Below are 18,692 nucleotides of genomic sequence, written 5' to 3'. Positions count from 1 at the left end.
AGGCACTGGAGCAAAATGCATTGGAAAAATTGCTGATGATGTTTTTTATGTACTGACCAATGCTACGTGTATTTTTAAAACAAAAAAGTTAATAAAATAAAATAATTAAATATACATGACGAATGATGATTGATCGGTACATAAAGGGTACAGTACATATGAGTAAGGTAACTAAATCGAGTATTAAAATAAATGTACCAAAAAATAATTGAACTTTGATATTTATAATTTTTAAATATATAGGGGGAAAAAAATCATTTTTGGTGATTAATTTTAATTAAAATTATTTAATTTTAGTATTATTATTATTATTATTATTATTTATTTTTATATATGTATTAGGGTTGATGATTGTATATGTAGAATAGATACGTAGGGTAATAGTGTGGGGTCCATTTGGGAATTGGGATGTAGAAATGTACACTTTAAAATTGACCCCTTTCCGGAAATAGAATGAAGTTCACGTGTCTTTAATATTATTGATTCCTTTTCGGAAACACATAAATTTATTTTATTTCATTTCAAGTTAATTATTGTTATTATTATATGCTGCTTGATTAGATAAGAATTGTATTTACAACAGTTAAAATATATAATGTAATGTAAATATACGAGTTAATGAATATGACGTGCTATATTGATTGTGCATTGATTTAGAAAAAAAATAAAAAAAAATAATCCTAATTACTAAAAAATATAATGTGAGCATTATTTAATTGATTATATTCCAATTTAATTAACTAAATTAGAAAAAGTGAATATAGTAATTTTATTAAAGTAACTTGTGCAATAAAAGTTTAAGAGAGAATGGGTCAAACAAAAAATAACATAGATTTGCTGGATAGGTCAATTATTTAATACTCCCCCGTCTATTTTATAATGTCTAAGTGATATTTACATATTTTTTTGATAATTAATTTTTTTTTGTTGTAAATTGACAAAATAGTTCTTTATTTTGTGTATATATATATAATATATAAAGTAAGGATAAAAAAAAGACTACGTTACAAATAGAAAAGTAGAACATTAACTTGTGAAGGAAGTATCAAATTTTAGGGATACAAAACATTATAAAATATTGGGCTTTTTTGCCAAGTCCATACCAATTTTAAAAAACAAAACAAATTGGGCCTTTTCGCCAAGCCCACATCAATGATCACTTTTGTTTTAAAAATAATTCGAATGGATATGATATAAATATTTGAAATGGGCCGCGATTTTGCGTTTGTTTAATCGTACTTAGAAATTTAGGTGTTAATTTAAATAATATTTTATAAAAATAAATATGATTTTTTATTAAAAATTATACAAAATGATAAATGAATTGTAACTTGAAATTAGAAAAAAATAAATTATTTTTATATTTTCAATACAATTTTCCATATTTAAATATTATGAAGACAGCAGTTCAATTTACCTAATCAGCGCGGTATGATTTTTTATTTTATAACGTTTATGTTCACTGGAATAGGCTAATAGCCCTTTTATAGTATTTATTATTTATTGTTTATTGACGATTACAGAAAATAAAAATAAATTAGTAATCGCATTTTCCTTCCACTCGCCAAAAGAAACTGCAAAAATTGCACCAAACAGACGGTCACCGTCAGATTCTTGCAAAACCAACAAACCTCGGATCAAATTTGCAATAAAATCCGGATAGATTTCTATCTGTATCTGGGGAGACGAAGATTGTACGGATATACGTATTTTTATACGGTCGGGATACGCACAGCGGCTTTGAGAGCAATGAGGTGTATATAAATGGCGGTGCCATTATGTTGCAACTGAGACTCTATGCTTAGAGCCTTGCGGTGTATCTATAGTGTATGTATATGTGTCCTTTGTTCGATAAATTCTCTCGCTTATTGAAACCCTAGAAAAAAGCGATCGGAGGCTTTAGGGCGGGACCGGAGGGGATTGGCGTTGCTAATTGTTGAATTTGTTGGACAATGCGGGACAAGGAACCGCCGCCGGAGGAGTTTCGGTGCAAGCGGACGGACGGTCGTCAATGGCGGTGCAAGCGTCGCGCGATGGAGGGGAAGACGCTCTGCGAGATTCATCATCTTCAAGGCAAGCGGCGGCAGCAGAAGCGGAGAGTTCCGAATTCGCTGAAGCTTGTTAGGAGTGCGAGTAATGGCGATGGTGGAAGTGGAAATGGAGCAAGTCTTAGGGTTTCGAAATTGGGGGAAAAGCGGCCACGGCGGCGCCGGCGCCGGGGAGGTGTGTCGGAGGCGTTGGATGATGCGTTGAAGAAGATGAAGTTGAAGAGAGGCGACTTGCAGTTGGAATTGATCAGAGTTTTCCTCCAGAGACAGGTGGAGAAGCAGAAGGAGAAGGAGATGAAGGAAAACACAGCCGGCGATGAAACGAGGAAACTGCCTTATGGAGTTATGGCAATTGCGCAATCTCCTTCCAGTTTGCAGAAAGTTAGTGAAATCCACGACTTCGATGCCAAACTAGGCGTGGATTCTACTAACAATTCGATTCTGCAGAGGCATTTCCGATCCAAAAACATTGAACCTCTGCCAGTTTGTACAATGCAGGTAGTCATCTTACTCCCCTGCATTTCTGTTCACAATTCATGCATACACAATAACATTGTTGCAGTTCTATATGAGTTCGATTGTTTTTCATCGATATGGTAATGATGCAGAACACTATTTATTTTGAACTAGGTTGTTCCATTTGCTGAGAATGTGAGGAAAAAGAAAGTAAGAAAATGCCATTGGTGTAGGGAAAGTAAGTGTGGTTGCTTGGTTCAGTGTTCGTCTTGCAGGAAACGATCCTTCTGTGTAAAATGTATTAAAGACAGGTCCGTTTTTCGTATCCTATATATGAGTCATCAATTATATGCACAAAAGCTCATATAAATTTTCGATACATATAGGTATTTGGAGAAGCAGGAGGTGAAGTTGAAATGTCCTGCTTGTTGTGGAATCTGTAGCTGTAAACTGTGCATAAAACTTCATTTCAGAGCTAGTGATCGTAAGGTATTATAGCAAGGGGGACATACTAAATTTTCAAATTCAAAAGCAAGAATTGGGTATCGATTTATGTTATTCCATACCTGTTTTTCCAGGAATATTATAGAGTTGAAAGGAATCTTGATAGGATACAATTGCTACACTATCTAATTCACAAGCTTCTTCCTGTGCTAAAGAAAATAAATCAGGATCAAGACGTACAGCTCAAAACAGAATCTAAGGTAACAGGTAAAGCATACTTGGGCTCATCTTGTAATCACCTTGTTAATCTTCGGTAGATTGTTAACCATGTAATCATGTTGCTTCATTTTCACTTGTATAAGGTAAAAAACAATCTGAACTCCAAATTCCACAGACGAAATTGGGATGCCATACATCACGATGCTGGTTAGTTTGTGTTTTGTTATTATATACAGAGGCATTTAAAGGAAAATTCTGTTTACTGATTTTATGTGATCTACGTGAATTATCTTGCAGCGATAAATGCAAAGCTTCAATTTTTGATTATCATAGAACCTGCACAAACTGTTCGTATAATCTCTGCTTACATTGTTGTTGGGAGCATTCTCAACATAGTTCTTATCAACATAGTTCTTACGGTCGGCTTAAGCTCAGAAGCTGCAAGAAAAGGAAAATCTACCTGACTGGTGATCCACTACTGCTCAAGAAGAATCCCTTAAAGCAAGATTCTGGTGGTCTACCTTGTTCGGCTGTTATCTCTATGCAATACTGGGGAAATAGCGACGACGGAAGTATACCGTGCCCTCCGAAGGAAATAGGGGGTTGTGGTGACGGCATTCTTGACTTAAGATGTGTATTTCCCTTTAACTGGGCAAGAGATCTGGAGATTAAAGCTGAAGAAATTCTATGCGGCTACGACTTTCGAGAGTCTGCCGATGTTTCTCCATGCTGCTTACTCTGCGACAGCATTTGGACTAACAGTAGCGAAGTTAAGCTGCCGGGAGAGCTTCCTAGGAGAATAGGTTTTAATAACTGCTATCTGTATTGTCCTTCTGTAAAGGAACTTCATCGAGAAGATCTTGTACATTTCCAGAAGCATTGGGGGAAGGGCCATCCTGTTATTGTTCGAAATGTGCTTCAGAGCCCAAATTGTTTATGCTGGGATCCGGTTATTATGTTTTCTTCGTATATGGAAAATAAGTGCTCTAAATCTTGCAACGAAGATGACATGAGAGCTACGAACACTTTGGATTGGTGTGAGGTACATAATTTACTCAATAGTATTCTAATTGATTCTGCTTTGGCATGTCTATTTGTTCTTAGGTTAACCCATAGTTGTACTCAACTGTGAGCTCCATGGTTCGATGGTCTTTTATATATATATATATATATATATGCCAAAACTGTATTGTGCTTATTGTGTTATTGGTAGCTTCTTGTACGCTTGCTTGCGTTTGGTGGGGGTGTGGATTTTGGATTTGATTTTTGAATAGTAAAAAAATTGAATTGGAATATAGAATTGTTGAATGACGTGCTATAAATATGTCATGTGATATTATGAATGTAAATTAGTACTATAAGACAAAAAATTAAATATGCCTTTTTGCTATAAATATTCGTTTCTTGTCGTTTTTCTGCATTTAATTGTCATCAATCTTCAGTTCCACACTGTTTGTTGGTATTGAGTTGCCCGTTGTCTACTTTTCATCACGTGCAGGTGGAAATTGATCGGAAACGAATATTCATGGGATCACTAGAGAAGAGAACACATGCTAATGTACAGCAAAAATTTGTGAAATTCAGAGCTTGGCTTTCTTCCTGTTTATTTCAAAAGCAATTTCCTCTCCATTATGATGAGATCTTAAGTGCATTACCGCTCCCCGAATACATAAATCCGGTATCTGGCCTTCTGAATGTTGGCAATAAGTTTCCAAAGGAAATTCCAAAACCAGACTTAGGTCCTTGTATTTATTTCTCATATGGAGGTCCGGAAGAACTTATGCAGGCCAATTATATGTCAAAACTATGTTATGAGTCAAATGATAAGGTAGGAGCTCCCTTTCTCTCTCTCTCTCTCTCCACACGCATACGCACGGTTCAAATATATACACCTAGATAATGAACATTCTTCAATTTCAACAACATACACTCCCTTAGGAGTTAAGCTGCATTTTGAATCTATAATCTGCATTTAAATTACTCATTTGGCCCATTGATCTCCGGTTAATATTCTTTTTTCTTCGGGGCTACCGCAGGTTAATATTCTTGCTTGTGCTACAGATGCTCCAATTTCACCAGCACAGTTAAAAAACATTGAGAACTTAATGAAAAGGTACAGGGCACAAGACCGCCATAACGGGCAGTCCTTGAGCAATTCCAGTGATCAGAAAGGAAAATCATCTCTGCACAGCGAGGACACTGGAGAATCGAGCTTGCAACACGTTGGTGAAAAGATATGCTTTCCCAATGGAATTGAAAATGGGCTTTTTTATTCCCAGGATCTACTTCGAGGGCAACCCTTGAATGTCGAAAATGAAAATTTGTCTGATGATAGTGAATCTGATCCTGAGGAATCTATTCTTCTACATGCCAGCATTGATGAATCCGAGGACTCCGACTCTCCAGGGGAAGAAATAGAAAGCTCATGTTCCAGTGAACGTAAGCAGGAGATTAGTTCTTGTGGCGCTCATTGGGATATATTTCCAAGAGAAGACGTACCAAAACTTCTGGAATATTTCAGGCGACACTCTAATGAGTTTGGCTCAGCTTGCAGCTACACAAAACATGTATGGTTACTTGAGGAAATCTTATGTTTCAATTGAAGAGCAGTTATTGATACGTGTCTATTTCTAACAGGATCATCCTATTCTCGATCAAACCTTTTTCCTTGATGCGTATCACAAGTTGAAACTTAAAGAGGAGTTTGGTAGGTAGTTTTACCTTTACAGTTGCTATGGCTTGTCTTTAATTAATTTCCTAAAGTTCTATCTTGTTTTCTGTGCTTTCAGATATCCAACCGTGGACTTTTGAGCAGTATACTGGAGAAGCTATCTTCATTCCTGCAGGATGCCCTTATCAAATCCGAAAAATTAAGGTATTTATGCGAACAGTACCATCCGAAATTCGATTGCACTTTTTTAAGAGATGAAGATTTTGGCTTTAATGTTCTTCCCTATGCAGTTCAAGGATTCTCACGATGTTTTTAGATGATGAATTAGTGGGTTTTTTAGGACTGGAATAACTAGTAGTACCTTATTGTTATTGAAAAGCTCTTTTAAATGTTCAGTCATGCGTCAACGTTGTTTTGGACTTCATTTCACCTGAAAATGCAACACGGTGCATTCAATTGAATGATCAAATTCGTCTTCTCCCTACGCGACACAAAGTCAAAAGCAAAGTATTGGAGGTAGGAGTTAAAACAGATATTATAATGTTGACATAGGAGGCATTTATTTTTCCCCTCTGCTCACATGCTGAAATGGGTATATTTGGAGTACGTATTTTACAGGTGGAGAAGATGGCGCTCGAGGGAATTAGTTCAGCTATTGAAGACATATGCAGCATCATGCCTCACGATCAAGTACACTTCTAAACCTTTGTCGAAATAATGTTTTGTTTGTTACCTTAGCGAGCTAATTGTTATGCATCCATAAGGTTGTTTTTACTTATTGTTTCAGTTTCATAATAAATGTTATTAGCTGTTTACCATCTTATGGTGATCAGCAACTCTCTAACCGTATTACTTACTATAATTTATCGATTCCACATGGTCCAGGATTGTTGATCACTAAACAAAATCTTTTGCCATACAAACACGAGCTCATTTTTGTGTCTAATTTATGACATCGTTGCAACCTTTGCGGCACCCTCCACGTAAGCAATTAAATCTGGGTTATTATTGATTTAGACGACTGTATGCAATTCCCTCCCTAACTATTCCTCTTTTTTTTTCTTTTTTTTTTTTTTTTCACACTCATAGACGCCATAGTTTGCGGAAAATTACCAGGGATTTCTGAATTGTTGTTGGCATCTTTCATGTCGCCTATTGCAGTCCACAAAAAGCGCAAGAATTCATTAGAAGAGGCTACAACCTTTCGATTTTGACCTTGTCCTATCAGTACATGAGGATCCCAAACATTCAAGACATATACAAGGTAACATACAACCCACATTCTAATCCGCAAGCGTGCATCTGTAGGTATTCAAACATTTTGCATTAATTGTAGATCCTCATTGGCGCTTGGCGTTTTTGCCTACTGTACACTAAACAGTAAATAGATGAGGCAATTGATTCTTTACCCATTCTCATGAATCCGCGGTGTTCGACCACATTTTCTGTGTTCATAGTGCAAAGCAGCTGGAAATGTACAGTAGCAAAAGCGAAGACAGATATTCATGTATGAGGCGAGATTGAACTCCGGGGCTCCAATTTCCTATTGTATAAACAAGCATTGACTTACAGGTTCTTGACGAGGTCAGTGAGACTTGCAAAAATTATATCATCTTCTTTGCATTCTTATTTATTCAGCTTATCTTTCATAGGATTTGTTTCTTTAGCAACATAGGATTTAGTTGTTTCGTCTTGGCAACGTTTAATGTCACCAGAATGTGCGTTAGAGATGAGAACATATTGACAAATAATAAAATGGAGAACTTCCATTGATAGTTAGTTACAAGAATTACTAAGCCAAAAGGCTTTCGGGCACTTATTCTTAAACGCCCCCTATCCTTTCCCACACAACTCGTGGGCTTGTTCCGATTGGAAAATAGAAAACAAAATTGTGAAATGTCAACAAATTGTACCCGATTTTGCATAGCCAAAACTTGTTAGAACAGTAAAATAAGTATGTCAAAAGGCATGTGAATGATTCACGGTGCCATAAGTCCTTCGATTGTGTAAGAAAGCGATTCTGCCCAGTCGGATTTGAGTAGTAGCGTTTGTAGCGTATGCATTACATCGTAGCCTGGATCGAGCTTCCGCTGCCAGCCCTAGATATTGATGTACCATAAATATCGATCTTTCTAGGAAAATGAAAATATACTCTAAAACATTGACATACCTCAAGGACCAAAACTGTGACCATCACAGTACAAACATTTCCGTCGATATTTACTTTATGGTGTCGGACTTTCTCGAGTAATTGTTGCATACACTCCGCCGGATGGATCAATTCTCCTTCCGGTGTTCCCCAAAAATCAAATGACTCTGTCACTTCCTGTCGAGCGAAATGCAACAGACACATGAATATGAAGTAATATTGAAGAACTAGGAATTCGGAACGGGAGCAAGAGCACATTTTGTATGCCGGGAAATGGAAAAACTAGGTCGAATAACCTTCGGTGTTGGTTAGGTTATATTCACCTGAATGAAAGCGTCAGGCTTTGGGCAGCTCTGCTTCTTCGACAAACTCAGAGTGGAGAGGGCTGCTTTTCGGCCATCTCTACAAGCAACAGCCTTAAAGAACTCGAGTAAATTTACTCTATCGTTTTTAGAAAGCTCGGCAGTCATGCCTACATCAAGAAAGACGACATGAGGCTTGGTTTTGAAGAATTTTTTGCGAGCAGGTTTGCTCTGCGCTACTCGGACAAGGATGTTTCCGGGATGCATGTCTGCGTGAACAAAGTTGTCGACCTAAAGAAACCTCAGAAAGATTAGTATCCTTCAGATCATAGACAAGCTTGCGCTGTATCGCTTCCCAAATAACAGTCGAGAATATATCAATGCGACAACTAGGAAAAAACAGTAAGTCGGACACCCTTAATTCAACATATAGTAAATCGAAACTAGAGACACATAATGTGCGAGGATGAAAGAAAATCATGAAGCCGGAGAGACAAGAACATACCAGGAGCATCTTCAATAGGGCATGGGTTCCGATGTGTGCAAGAGAACTTTTTATCCGGTCGTTCCCCCCAATCTCATCGACATAGTGAGACACACATTCTCCCTGCTCGAATGTTTCCACTAAAACTGCAGGATGGACAAGAGGATACACAGGTTTCGGGAAAGAAACATCTCTCCATCTACGAAAATTGTATATAAATCGGCTCAATTGAGCAGCTTCTCGAGCAAGATCAACTTGAGACATCATAAAAACCGCAAACTGCTGAACGCTTTCATCCAGCCTCAACCAATTTAGCGCGGGAATGAAGTTTGATATCTTTGCCGCAATATTAATTATATCAAAATCCCTTTTTATAGATTCCCCAACCCCCGGATGCCTCACCTTCACTGCAACTAGCATTGGCTTGTTCTTCCTACCAGGATACCGAGACCTTAAAGAAGCTCGATGCACTTGAGCGATACTCCCGGATGCCACAGGCTCCTGCTCAAAGTCATCAAAGATATCGGAAATCTTACGACCAAAAGCTTTTTCAATAGCCTTTTTCGTGTAGGTAAAGGTGTGTTGAGGAGCTTTCGTGTGAAGCTTCGACAACTCTGCGCACAAGTCTCTGGGGAAGAGATCTGGCCGTGTCGCCGCCCACTGCCCCCATTTGATAAACGCCGGGCCTGCTTGTTCGAGGGTTCGATGAACAATTCGCAGCCACGTATTCCTAAATTGAGGCCCCAAACTATCAGCAAAAGGCGCCATAACAATGCTCGGCGTAAATAGAATCGCCAGAAACAAAGCTCTCAGCAACAGCAACGCACACTCAAATGCCGAAAGAATCAGTGAGGTCAGAAGGAGATGACTATCTTCAGCTCGTGTGTATAAATTATTCTTCGGAAGAAACATATTCGTATCCGGTCCAGCTTCAGCCCACGCTAACTGTGTCCCGAACATCAGAGTATATAAACCGGGACCAACAATATACGAACGGCTCAAACCCAAACTGACAGCTTGAGCGATCCGGTTTATGACCAGATGAGTCCGCCAATTGAGCTCCGATGCCCGCCCCATTCTCTTCCAAGCAATTCGCGCACAATTTACCATAGTGTTGCTAATAGGAATACCTGAATAACTCCTGATGCAACTATCGTAGAAACCTCTTCCTACTTCCCCTGAACCATGCCGAGCAGAACCCTTGCTCGGCAATAGGTATTGAAAAAAATTTCTGCGCTGGGGAACGCATCCCCCAGCTCTAACCACGGCTACATATTTCGAACCCTCTGAAGAGATAGCAGTCCGTGTTGCTAATATGGCTTGCGACACTCTCCTAATATTTCGAGCAGTCAAGAATCTGCAAGCCACGCCAAATATTTGCCTATGAGACTATAACTATGAACAAATCAAACAAAAAATAGATCGAAAATTTTACCCTACCAAATTCTTGGTTTCAGGAACTAAACTGCAACTTATATATAGAAAATTCACGCAGCCAAAATCTACATGCAAATCAAACAAGATATGAACCTACAACTTTCACCCTACCAAATTTGCTTCTTTCATGAACGAAACTGCGGTTTCTATCGAAAAACTCGAGCAATCAACAATCTTCAAACCATGTGAAGTGTTCACCTCTACGCAAATCAAACTTGAGATAAATCAAACTTTTTACCCTACCAAATTCGTTCATTCATGAACTAAACTGCAACTCATATAAGAAATTTGTAGAGCTTCAGCTATAAAAACTGGTTCATAAAAAATGAAGCATCCACAGCTACCTTAAAAATGCTGAAAACTAAAGGATCGAACATGTAGGAAACCACAAAACCGGAAACGAAATCAATACTCAGATTCGATTATTCAAAAAAACAAACGTAAACAAACAAATCAAAACCACAAAATCATAAAATGTAAAAACACAACCAAACTACTTAACGCACAAGAGGAAGAGAGATTAGGAGAGGTTCTACGAACATCGACATGGCGAAACCACCACTCCACGTAACAGCGCAGGATCTAACGTCACAGACTCGCGTACGAGCATTTTCTAGATACTAAATTAGATTCAAACATATGGATCGTTCCACGAATTCAGGAATTAGCTCCACAAAACTTCTGCAACGTGCCGTCCGGGACAGATTTGTCAACCAAACCAAAAGTGATAATGGAAACCAAAAGGCGTTGATTCACTAGCAGATTGCAACAGACCAGACGATTGCTACCATTTACGAAAGGAATCAGATTATGATCGCGATGCGATAAACCCTAGCGCAGGCGGCGATTGATGGAATCGGAAAGTTCGGGTCGGATCCTTGTGCCCTACGAGTCTCTGAATTATGCCTTGTAAAAATGGCACATTAACGCCGTTAGTTGCCGACCTTCGATTTGATATGTGTCTGAAATTGACGGCAGCAAACGAATTCAATTTTGACTTTTATTAATCAATACCTTTTTAAATACGAAAATAAATCATATTTTCGTATTCTAGAAATTGACTTTTTTTTTATTCATTTAAATCATTTATAAAAATATACACTCAATAGAATAGAGATAAAAATATCAAAAAATTATTAAAAGTATACCATGTCATCAAAAGTATGTCGATTAGAAAGAAATAAGCCGGAAGTAATAGTTGATTGAGGTTTCACACACTATTTAATTAAAAATAAAATAAAATTGCATTTATTATTTTTTTTAAATTGTAATTGTTGTATAATAATTATAAAAATAAAAAATAAAAAATTATGTAGATCTAAATATGCAACACCCAAACTGATAATAAGCCCAAAGTATATAGTGCACTAAGAACGGCCCAATCAAGGAAGGTCCAATAGTCAGGAAATAGGGTCCGTTCATTTTAAAAACATTTCATTCAAATAAAAAGAAATAAAATCAAACTAAAAAATAAAATACTCCCTCGTGATGTGATTGGAAAGAAAAATTATTATTTATTTTTTTTATTTGAAAAATATGATAAAATAGAGTGAAGTATATATTAATATATGTATAAAAATATTATTAATTATTTTTAAATTTAAAAATATTTTTTTTAGAAAAACAAAAAAGTTATTATTCCTTCCATCCCAATTTACGAGAATATTTTATTTTATTTTATTTTATTTTTGAATAAAATAAATAAATAAAATAATTGGCTTATATTGAGTCGAAGTAAACTATATACTCCATTAGTGTACTGTATCCATATTCAACACGGTCTCAGGAAAATTTAATAATAATAATAAAATTCCCTATCTCCCACCGAAACCAAATACCACTCTAAGCGACGTCGTTTCTGCGCAGACTTGATTCCGTCGTCAAGCATGGCCGTCGCCAGCGGGAGGCCGTTGCCATCGTCCGACGGCAAAGTCTGGGGTCTGTTCAAGCTTCCTTTCCGGAATTCGCACCCTACGCCTTCGTCTTCGTCGAATTTCGCTCATTATCAGCCGAATTACGGTCATGGAGGCAGTAACCGTCAGTTGTTGGAGGTGGATGGATCAAGAGCTCACGACAACACTGGAAAATCTGTTGCCAGATCTCTACTTCCCACACGCCGTCGGCTGAAGCTCGATCCATCAAACAAGCTCTATTTCCCGAGTACGACGAGCTCTTTTCCTAAATTTCTCTCTCTCTCTCTATATATAGTAGTGCTTCCTGTACTTGCTTCGTGATGCTGAATTTATTGCTTCAGGTATACGTTTTTGCTGAGCTTAATTAACTCGATTCATGTCGGATGATTTGGAATTTCTCGTAGTAATGATGTCGATGTAGTATTTTATTAGCATGCTGGAAGAACTTTAGGTTAATTTACTGTCGAAAGAAAATCTTCTCTGCAAATCTGGGGAATAAATTAATTGCGATCAAGTTCGTCCTGAAGATTTTTCCTCTTAATTTCGCCTTTATACTTCGAATGGAGAAATTATGAGAATGATGCATTAAAGTCGTTATTATTTGGTTTTATTCATAAACTAAATTGTTATTATTAAAGTTATCTAGATCTTTAATTTCATCATAAATGGTAGCATCTGTTTTGGTTTAAACTGCGTGCAGATGAACCAGGGAAGCAAGTCCAAAGTGCTATCAAAATTAAGAACAGAAGCAAGTCTCATGTGGCTTTCAAGGTATGCCAAACTACTGTCAAATGTCGGCTATCTTCAGGCTCGATGTTTAAATTTTGCTTCAGACCTTCAGTCATGGTGCTAACATGCCTAATTTTGATCTTAGCCTGCATGATTATAAGCTTCCATTTCTGTGTTTTTGCTCTTTTGATTGGAATTTATTTGTTGGTGGTGTTCAGTTCCAAACAACAGCACCGAAAAGCTGTTTCATGCGTCCACCGGGCGCCATTCTTGCTCCTGGAGAGAGTACAATAGCAACTGGTATTGTTTTTCTGCTGAGATCTTTATATATTTTGTTATAGTTCTTTCGATTAAGTTTTTATTACTTTAGTCGATTCCGTCATCACTTGATTTTGTTATTAATAATATACAAATTTAAAATTATGCAAAATGTGACGTATTACAACCATGCTTTTGTGGGTATACTCAATTTGGAATGTACTCGAGGCTTCCTCAATTAAGATTCTTACTTCTACTGCTTTCCTGTCAAATTTGATTTTGGTTTTAATAAAGTCTTATATTCGATCTTCTATAGTCTGTCTTATCTTCGCTCTCTTATATTCGATCTTCTATATTTTGTCAACTACTTTATCTTCACTCTCTTTTGGCAAACTTAAGTTATTTTTCATGATAATATTTGAGTTTGAAATGGATATTGAGATATTTTTTATATTTAATACTTCTCGTCCAATATCAATGTATCTATTTTACTTTTTGCACATAAATATGTAATATTAGTATTTTATACTTGTACAGTCCAATAGATAGATGAATGTATAAATCTAGTGATATTATGCAACAAAATTAAATTATGTTGATGATATTGTTCCACAATTGCTAGATTGATTTGGACTGAGGAATTATATTTTGTTACGATTCCTTAGATTAAGTTTCTATTATTTTAGTTTATCTACTCTAATTTGTATCATGTCTATCAATAGACTCCTGATTTCATTATTAATTTATATTTCTTGTATTTTTGTTTGAGTAAGAAATGACTCGGTATCCTTCTTGTTTACGTGTTTCCTTCAGTGTTCAAATTTGTGGAGCCTCCAGAGAAAAATTCAAAGCCAATGGATCATCAAAAGAAGAAGGCAAAGTTTAAAATCATGAGCCTCAAAGTGAAAGAACCAATGGAATACACACCGGAACTGGTACGATACATTTGACTTTACTACAATTTTCGTAAGTAGTCTCTGTATTTTCAATCTATTTCGTGCTGTGTTTGGATCAGTTTGACGAGCGTAAGGATGAAGTGAGCATCGAGCAGATACTCAGGGTTGTTTTTTTAGACGTTGAACGTCCCAGTCCGGTAAATGAGGATTTCCATTCTTGTAAAGACATTCACAAAAGAAATGCTTATTCATTCATATATATCTTTATAGGCGCTCGAAAAATTAAAACGCCAGTTAGCTGAAGCCGAGGCAGAAGTCGAGGCTCGCAAAAAGCCTTCAGAAGATGCAGGGCATATGGTTCCGGGAGATGGACTTGTGATCGATGAATGGGTAAGACTATGATTGAACAAATCCATGAATATATCCTTCTAAGATGCCTATCATCCTTCCATGTCTTCTTAAAGTTCTAAAAAAAAATTTAAAAATAGTAAGAAGTTAAAACATTTAAGTGATTTGTCATCTGAAAGTTTAAGCTATTAGGAATATACATCATTTATTTATTTATCTACAAAAGTCTACTAGCATGATTTATATAAGAAAAAAAAAATATTTGATTACTGTTAATGAATAGCAACAAAAATTTCAAAGAGTGTGTAAATATAATTATATATTTTTTTAATGCAGAAAGAGAGAAGAGAAAGATACCTTGCTCGGCAACAGGTGGAAGGTATGGATTCAGTATGAAATAAAATATAATTATAGCTGAAAATGTGATCGTCTTGCACTTGATTTTTTCGTTCGAGTCTTTACACACGACACCAACTTCTCAAATTTGTGCCCTGCCCTTTCTTGTATTTCCCATTGCTTTGCTATTATGGTGTAATTGGTAAAGGTTTTTGTGGATATTTGGATTGTCACATAATATTTCACACGTTGGAAAGTCGAAGCTTACAGTTATAGGTGTGTGTGTTTGTAATATTTTAGATTTTTCTTTTTTATTTTCATAGCGTTTAATGTAATATTTTATAATAGGAAGATTTGTGGTTTTCTAGGTTTTGATTTAAAATTTGGTTTAGATAGTAATTTTTCTGTCCCATATGATAAGCAATATTTGGATTTCGTAAGAAATTTAGATGACTAGAATAAAGTAAACATTAAGTAATATAATGATAAAAGAAAAATGTATATATATATATATATTTAATAAAGTGTGAAAAAATAAATAAATAAATAAATAAAATCCAAGAAAATTGTCTAGGGAAACACCACCAGAAAGAACAAAAGTAGCAAATTAGGACAAATAATGTGCAAGAAAAAGACAAGCAACTGCAGATCATCCATCACATTCTAATTATTATTATTATTATTGTTATTATTATTATTATTAAATGAAGACAAAGTATCAAAGCCATCATCTTCTACACCTCACATGTCGATCTCCACCTCTCCAATTCATCATCTCATCATTCCCATGTGCAAATACTAAGCCTCTACCTGCAGGTCTTTTCAAATCACTTTTAAACACTAATATTGTATTTATTTGTCATTTATAATTTTAGCGTGTGCTCATCTTATTAATACTAATACTAATACTAATACTAATACTAATACTAATACTAATACTAATACGATTCTCAATATATATTATATATATATATTTCACAAAAATCAATCTTTAATACAAAATATTATTTCATTTGTTTGAACATGAATTTTAAAATATATATACTTTTGATTGCTTTTTATTTTTATGATAAAAAAAAATAGAATATAAAAGGTATTATCATTTTCGAATAAAAAAAAGGAAAGCAAAGACATTTTTAAGAGACGAGGTGAGTATTTTTTATATATCTTTTAAGACCAAGAGTTTTTATTAAGTTTTTCCTATTCCATGAGACTTCAAAAAGTTCTCCCTAACACAGCCTAAAATTAAAACTAACTCATTCATCACATTAGATCATCCCTTTCATTGCAGTAGCTCAGTCCAAGAATGTAATAACATATACATACATACATACATATATATGATCATAATCACAGCAGCCCTCAACAATCACTTTTACCATTCTCAATCCTAACGAACATATAGAAGATGATAATCAAGAACCATGCTTTATATAGTAAACTAAAAACGTATAAATTTTCTTTACTTACAGAGCAAAATCTCTACGTGCGAAGGTGAATATGATTCAAGAATGCCATAATCCATTCAAAATGCCCCGGAATCGATTCGAAGACAGCTTTCTTACGATCTTTTTCGCGTCGGGACCTTCCGTCTCCGCAAGCTTTTCGATGCTTTTCATGTACCCGGAGGTGATGATCTTTTTCCTCGCACTATTACTACTCGTCAGCGACATAAGTATCGAAAGTAACAGCTTCTTGTTACCTGAATTTACCTCCGTCGGATCGAGCATTTGCAGCAGCATCACGACGTTCTGATCGCTCTGCACGAACTTCTTCCGATTCCTCGCCACGACCAGCATGTTCGAAAGCGTCTCGGCCGCCATTTCGCGAACCTCAAACGATTTCGAATCGAGGAATTTAACGAGCACCGGCATAAACCCCGCGTCGCCCATCACTTTCTTGGCTTCCTCCGACGTCCCGCAGAGCCAAAACGCTGCCTTCAAGGCCAGTTCTTGAACGAGAACTTCGCCGTATCGGAGAAAGTATAATATATGATCGATGAACGCGCAATTCATCAGAATCGCAATAGAATTCTCTGAAGAAAAGCATATGTTTGTGATCCCTCTCAAGGCAATTTCCCTTATTTTAGTCGAGACCGGCGATCGAGGATCAAGAACTCGCACCATTGCGCGAATTCCGCCTTCTTTGATGATCGTTTCGCGGACGGATTCGTCGCTGAATGCCATGGCTTGTAGGAGATCGAGCGAGCTTATCTGCGCCGACTCGTCCTTGGATCGAATCAGCTCGACGAGCTCTGTTATTGCACCTTCTTCGACCATGAAACGCTTGATTTCATCGACTGTGACGAGGTTTTTCAATACACTGCAAGCTAGAGAAACCAGGGGAGCTTGGCAATGGCTGCCATGGCTGCAAAGCTTCAACAGAGCAGTGACTCCACCGTGAGCAGAGACTGACCAAACATTGTCAGAATTCTCAGTGACTTTCATCAAACACCTGGCGGCATACTCTTTGCTAACCTCATTTCCAGACTCAAGAACCCTAATTAATGGACCAATTGTCCCCAATCCAATCAACAAAGTTTTACAGAAATTGAATCCTGCAATCAACGACACAGATTTAGCAGCAGCCTCCTGAATTTCCCCGTCCTGAAAATCGAGAAATTTCACGATGAAATTGATAAGTCCATCGATTTCCACAGCGATTTTTGCATACCGTTCGTCGTCTTCAATCACTTCGTTGAACGCAATTAGAGCTTGTTTCTTCATCTCGCTGCTCCCTATTTTCATCCTCGACAGCAAATCGGTGATGTAGAAACGCATATCGTCCTTCGAAGCTGAGACGCTTGGCCGAGGCACCACAATCGCGTAGCTCTGAGTGAGCAATCCTTCGGAGTAAATATCGGAGAAGCTCTCGATGTGTGAATCCAATTTCGCCGAAAGGATGTCGAGATCGCTCTGCATGAGGAGCTTTCCGCTGTACGAGAACCTAAGGCAACGATTCGCGAGCTCATCGCAGCTTCTGAGAGTTCCTAAAATCGACTCCACAGCAATCGAAAGCGACGAATTTCCACTCGACGTCTCGCAATTCTCGATGGCGGTGAGGTTCGAGAAGAGCTCCTCGAGCTTGATTCTAATCGATTGCCATTTCGCAGAGAAGACTTTGATCGAATGAGAGAGTGAAATCAGTGAGGATATCGATAAAATTGCTTCACTCAACCTCGATTGATGATGCTGCCTAATGCTCGCTTCTTCGCCCATACTTCCGATTTCTCTTACTGGCGTCGAAGCATTTTCCGGCGAGTCTTCAGCTTTTCCGGCGGCCGAGAAGTATGGTGGAGAAGAAAACAAGTAAAATATCAGAATCTTATCTGGTGAAGACGGGACTCTGTGCAGCCCTTATCCTCTGCGGTTCCCTACAATACGACTGTACTAATGTTAGTTTACCAAAATGCCCCTGTAGAAATGTCCGTTACTTTACATGTTAGGGCTATTTTGGCCATTCCACACGTAACCGTGGGGTTTGGCCCGTTTGGCCGTTGGAACCTATTCAATATACGGTAACGCATTTAATGTTCTTTTGTTTATTCAATAAGTAATATATTTAATTTCTTCCATATATTACATACATAGAAAGACGGTTAAATTCAACACCGTGACCAAAAATATATATATATATAAATATAAATTTAATAATTTTATTTTAATTAAGTTTATAGCCTAATAAATTTCCTTAGAAACTACCTAAATTACATCAACAAAATATTGGCTGACATCGCCAAAACCATAGACGCCAATCAAAATTACACACAATATCTCCAAATTGATAAGAATAAAATAAATTATATATATATACACACAAACGGCGTATATTTTTGGGCGGTCCCGGATCTGTAGTCCACGTTTCATCCACACCGTCGGTTTTGACAGCCTAGGACTTTGTAAATTAAAACACGTAAAGGATACACTCGTGACACAAACTTGTCATGTCCCAGAATAAAGGGTTGCAGTTTAACTTAATTTATAAGGTCCCTGGATCTGTGAT

At 37.0% G+C, this 18,692-nt stretch overlaps 4 protein-coding genes across 16 annotated transcripts; 2 read left to right on the top strand and 2 right to left on the bottom strand.

Moving 5' to 3' along the window:
* The first annotated feature begins 1,569 nt into the window (after nt 1-1,569).
* Nucleotides 1,570-7,573, top strand: LOC127253251 (lysine-specific demethylase JMJ28). 6 transcript variants are annotated; one of them, XM_051277725.1, is made up of 15 exons: nt 1,570-2,546; nt 2,679-2,815; nt 2,891-2,993; nt 3,083-3,215; nt 3,311-3,374; nt 3,465-4,209; nt 4,666-4,995; nt 5,204-5,734; nt 5,805-5,874; nt 5,957-6,042; nt 6,235-6,354; nt 6,457-6,528; nt 6,724-6,821; nt 7,000-7,102; nt 7,296-7,573. In XM_051277725.1, exons 1-13 carry the CDS (start codon nt 1,953-1,955, stop codon nt 6,730-6,732), a joined length of 2,994 nt encoding a protein of 997 aa, XP_051133682.1. In that variant the 5' UTR covers nt 1,570-1,952; the 3' UTR covers nt 6,733-6,821; nt 7,000-7,102; nt 7,296-7,573. The 6 variants fall into 6 exon arrangements, with proteins under 6 accessions (XP_051133682.1, XP_051133681.1, XP_051133679.1 ...); XM_051277724.1 differs by having other exon boundaries at nt 7,175-7,573; XM_051277722.1 differs by having other exon boundaries at nt 6,928-7,102.
* Nucleotides 7,562-11,139, bottom strand: LOC127253252 (uncharacterized). Of its 2 annotated transcripts, none has more exons than XM_051277727.1 (5): nt 10,751-11,139; nt 8,795-10,130; nt 8,311-8,580; nt 8,009-8,164; nt 7,562-7,937 (listed from the first exon to the last, which is right to left on the bottom strand). In XM_051277727.1, exons 1-5 carry the CDS (start codon nt 10,756-10,758, stop codon nt 7,818-7,820), a joined length of 1,890 nt encoding a protein of 629 aa, XP_051133684.1. In that variant the 5' UTR covers nt 10,759-11,139; the 3' UTR covers nt 7,562-7,817. The 2 variants fall into 2 exon arrangements, with proteins under 2 accessions (XP_051133684.1, XP_051133685.1); XM_051277728.1 differs by having other exon boundaries at nt 10,717-11,138.
* An 835-nt stretch (nt 11,140-11,974) lies between these two features.
* On the top strand, nt 11,975-15,057 carry LOC127253277 (vesicle-associated protein 4-2-like). Its single transcript, XM_051277771.1, has 7 exons — nt 11,975-12,370; nt 12,824-12,894; nt 13,071-13,152; nt 13,924-14,045; nt 14,126-14,203; nt 14,277-14,396; nt 14,691-15,057. Exons 1-7 carry the CDS (start codon nt 12,097-12,099, stop codon nt 14,748-14,750), a joined length of 807 nt encoding a protein of 268 aa, XP_051133728.1. The 5' UTR covers nt 11,975-12,096; the 3' UTR covers nt 14,751-15,057.
* On the bottom strand, nt 14,457-18,108 carry LOC127253275 (vacuolar protein 8). 7 transcript variants are annotated; one of them, XM_051277770.1, is made up of 3 exons: nt 16,403-18,108; nt 16,161-16,340; nt 14,457-14,472 (listed from the first exon to the last, which is right to left on the bottom strand). In XM_051277770.1, the coding sequence occupies exons 1-2, from the start codon at nt 17,906-17,908 to the stop codon at nt 16,173-16,175; spliced, it is 1,674 nt and encodes a 557-aa protein (XP_051133727.1). In that variant the 5' UTR covers nt 17,909-18,108; the 3' UTR covers nt 14,457-14,472; nt 16,161-16,172. The 7 variants fall into 7 exon arrangements, with proteins under 7 accessions (XP_051133727.1, XP_051133726.1, XP_051133723.1 ...); XM_051277769.1 differs by lacking the exon at nt 14,457-14,472 and adding an exon at nt 15,263-15,508; XM_051277766.1 differs by lacking the exon at nt 14,457-14,472 and adding an exon at nt 15,263-15,500.
* Nucleotides 18,109-18,692: the final 584 nt, after the last annotated feature.

The sequence above is a fragment of the Andrographis paniculata genome, unplaced genomic scaffold, assembly GCF_009805555.1.
Source record: "Andrographis paniculata isolate CXL003 unplaced genomic scaffold, ASM980555v1 Contig50END, whole genome shotgun sequence".
Taxonomy (NCBI): Eukaryota; Viridiplantae; Streptophyta; class Magnoliopsida; order Lamiales; family Acanthaceae; genus Andrographis; species Andrographis paniculata.
This window is presented reverse-complemented; position numbering and strand designations above follow the sequence as displayed.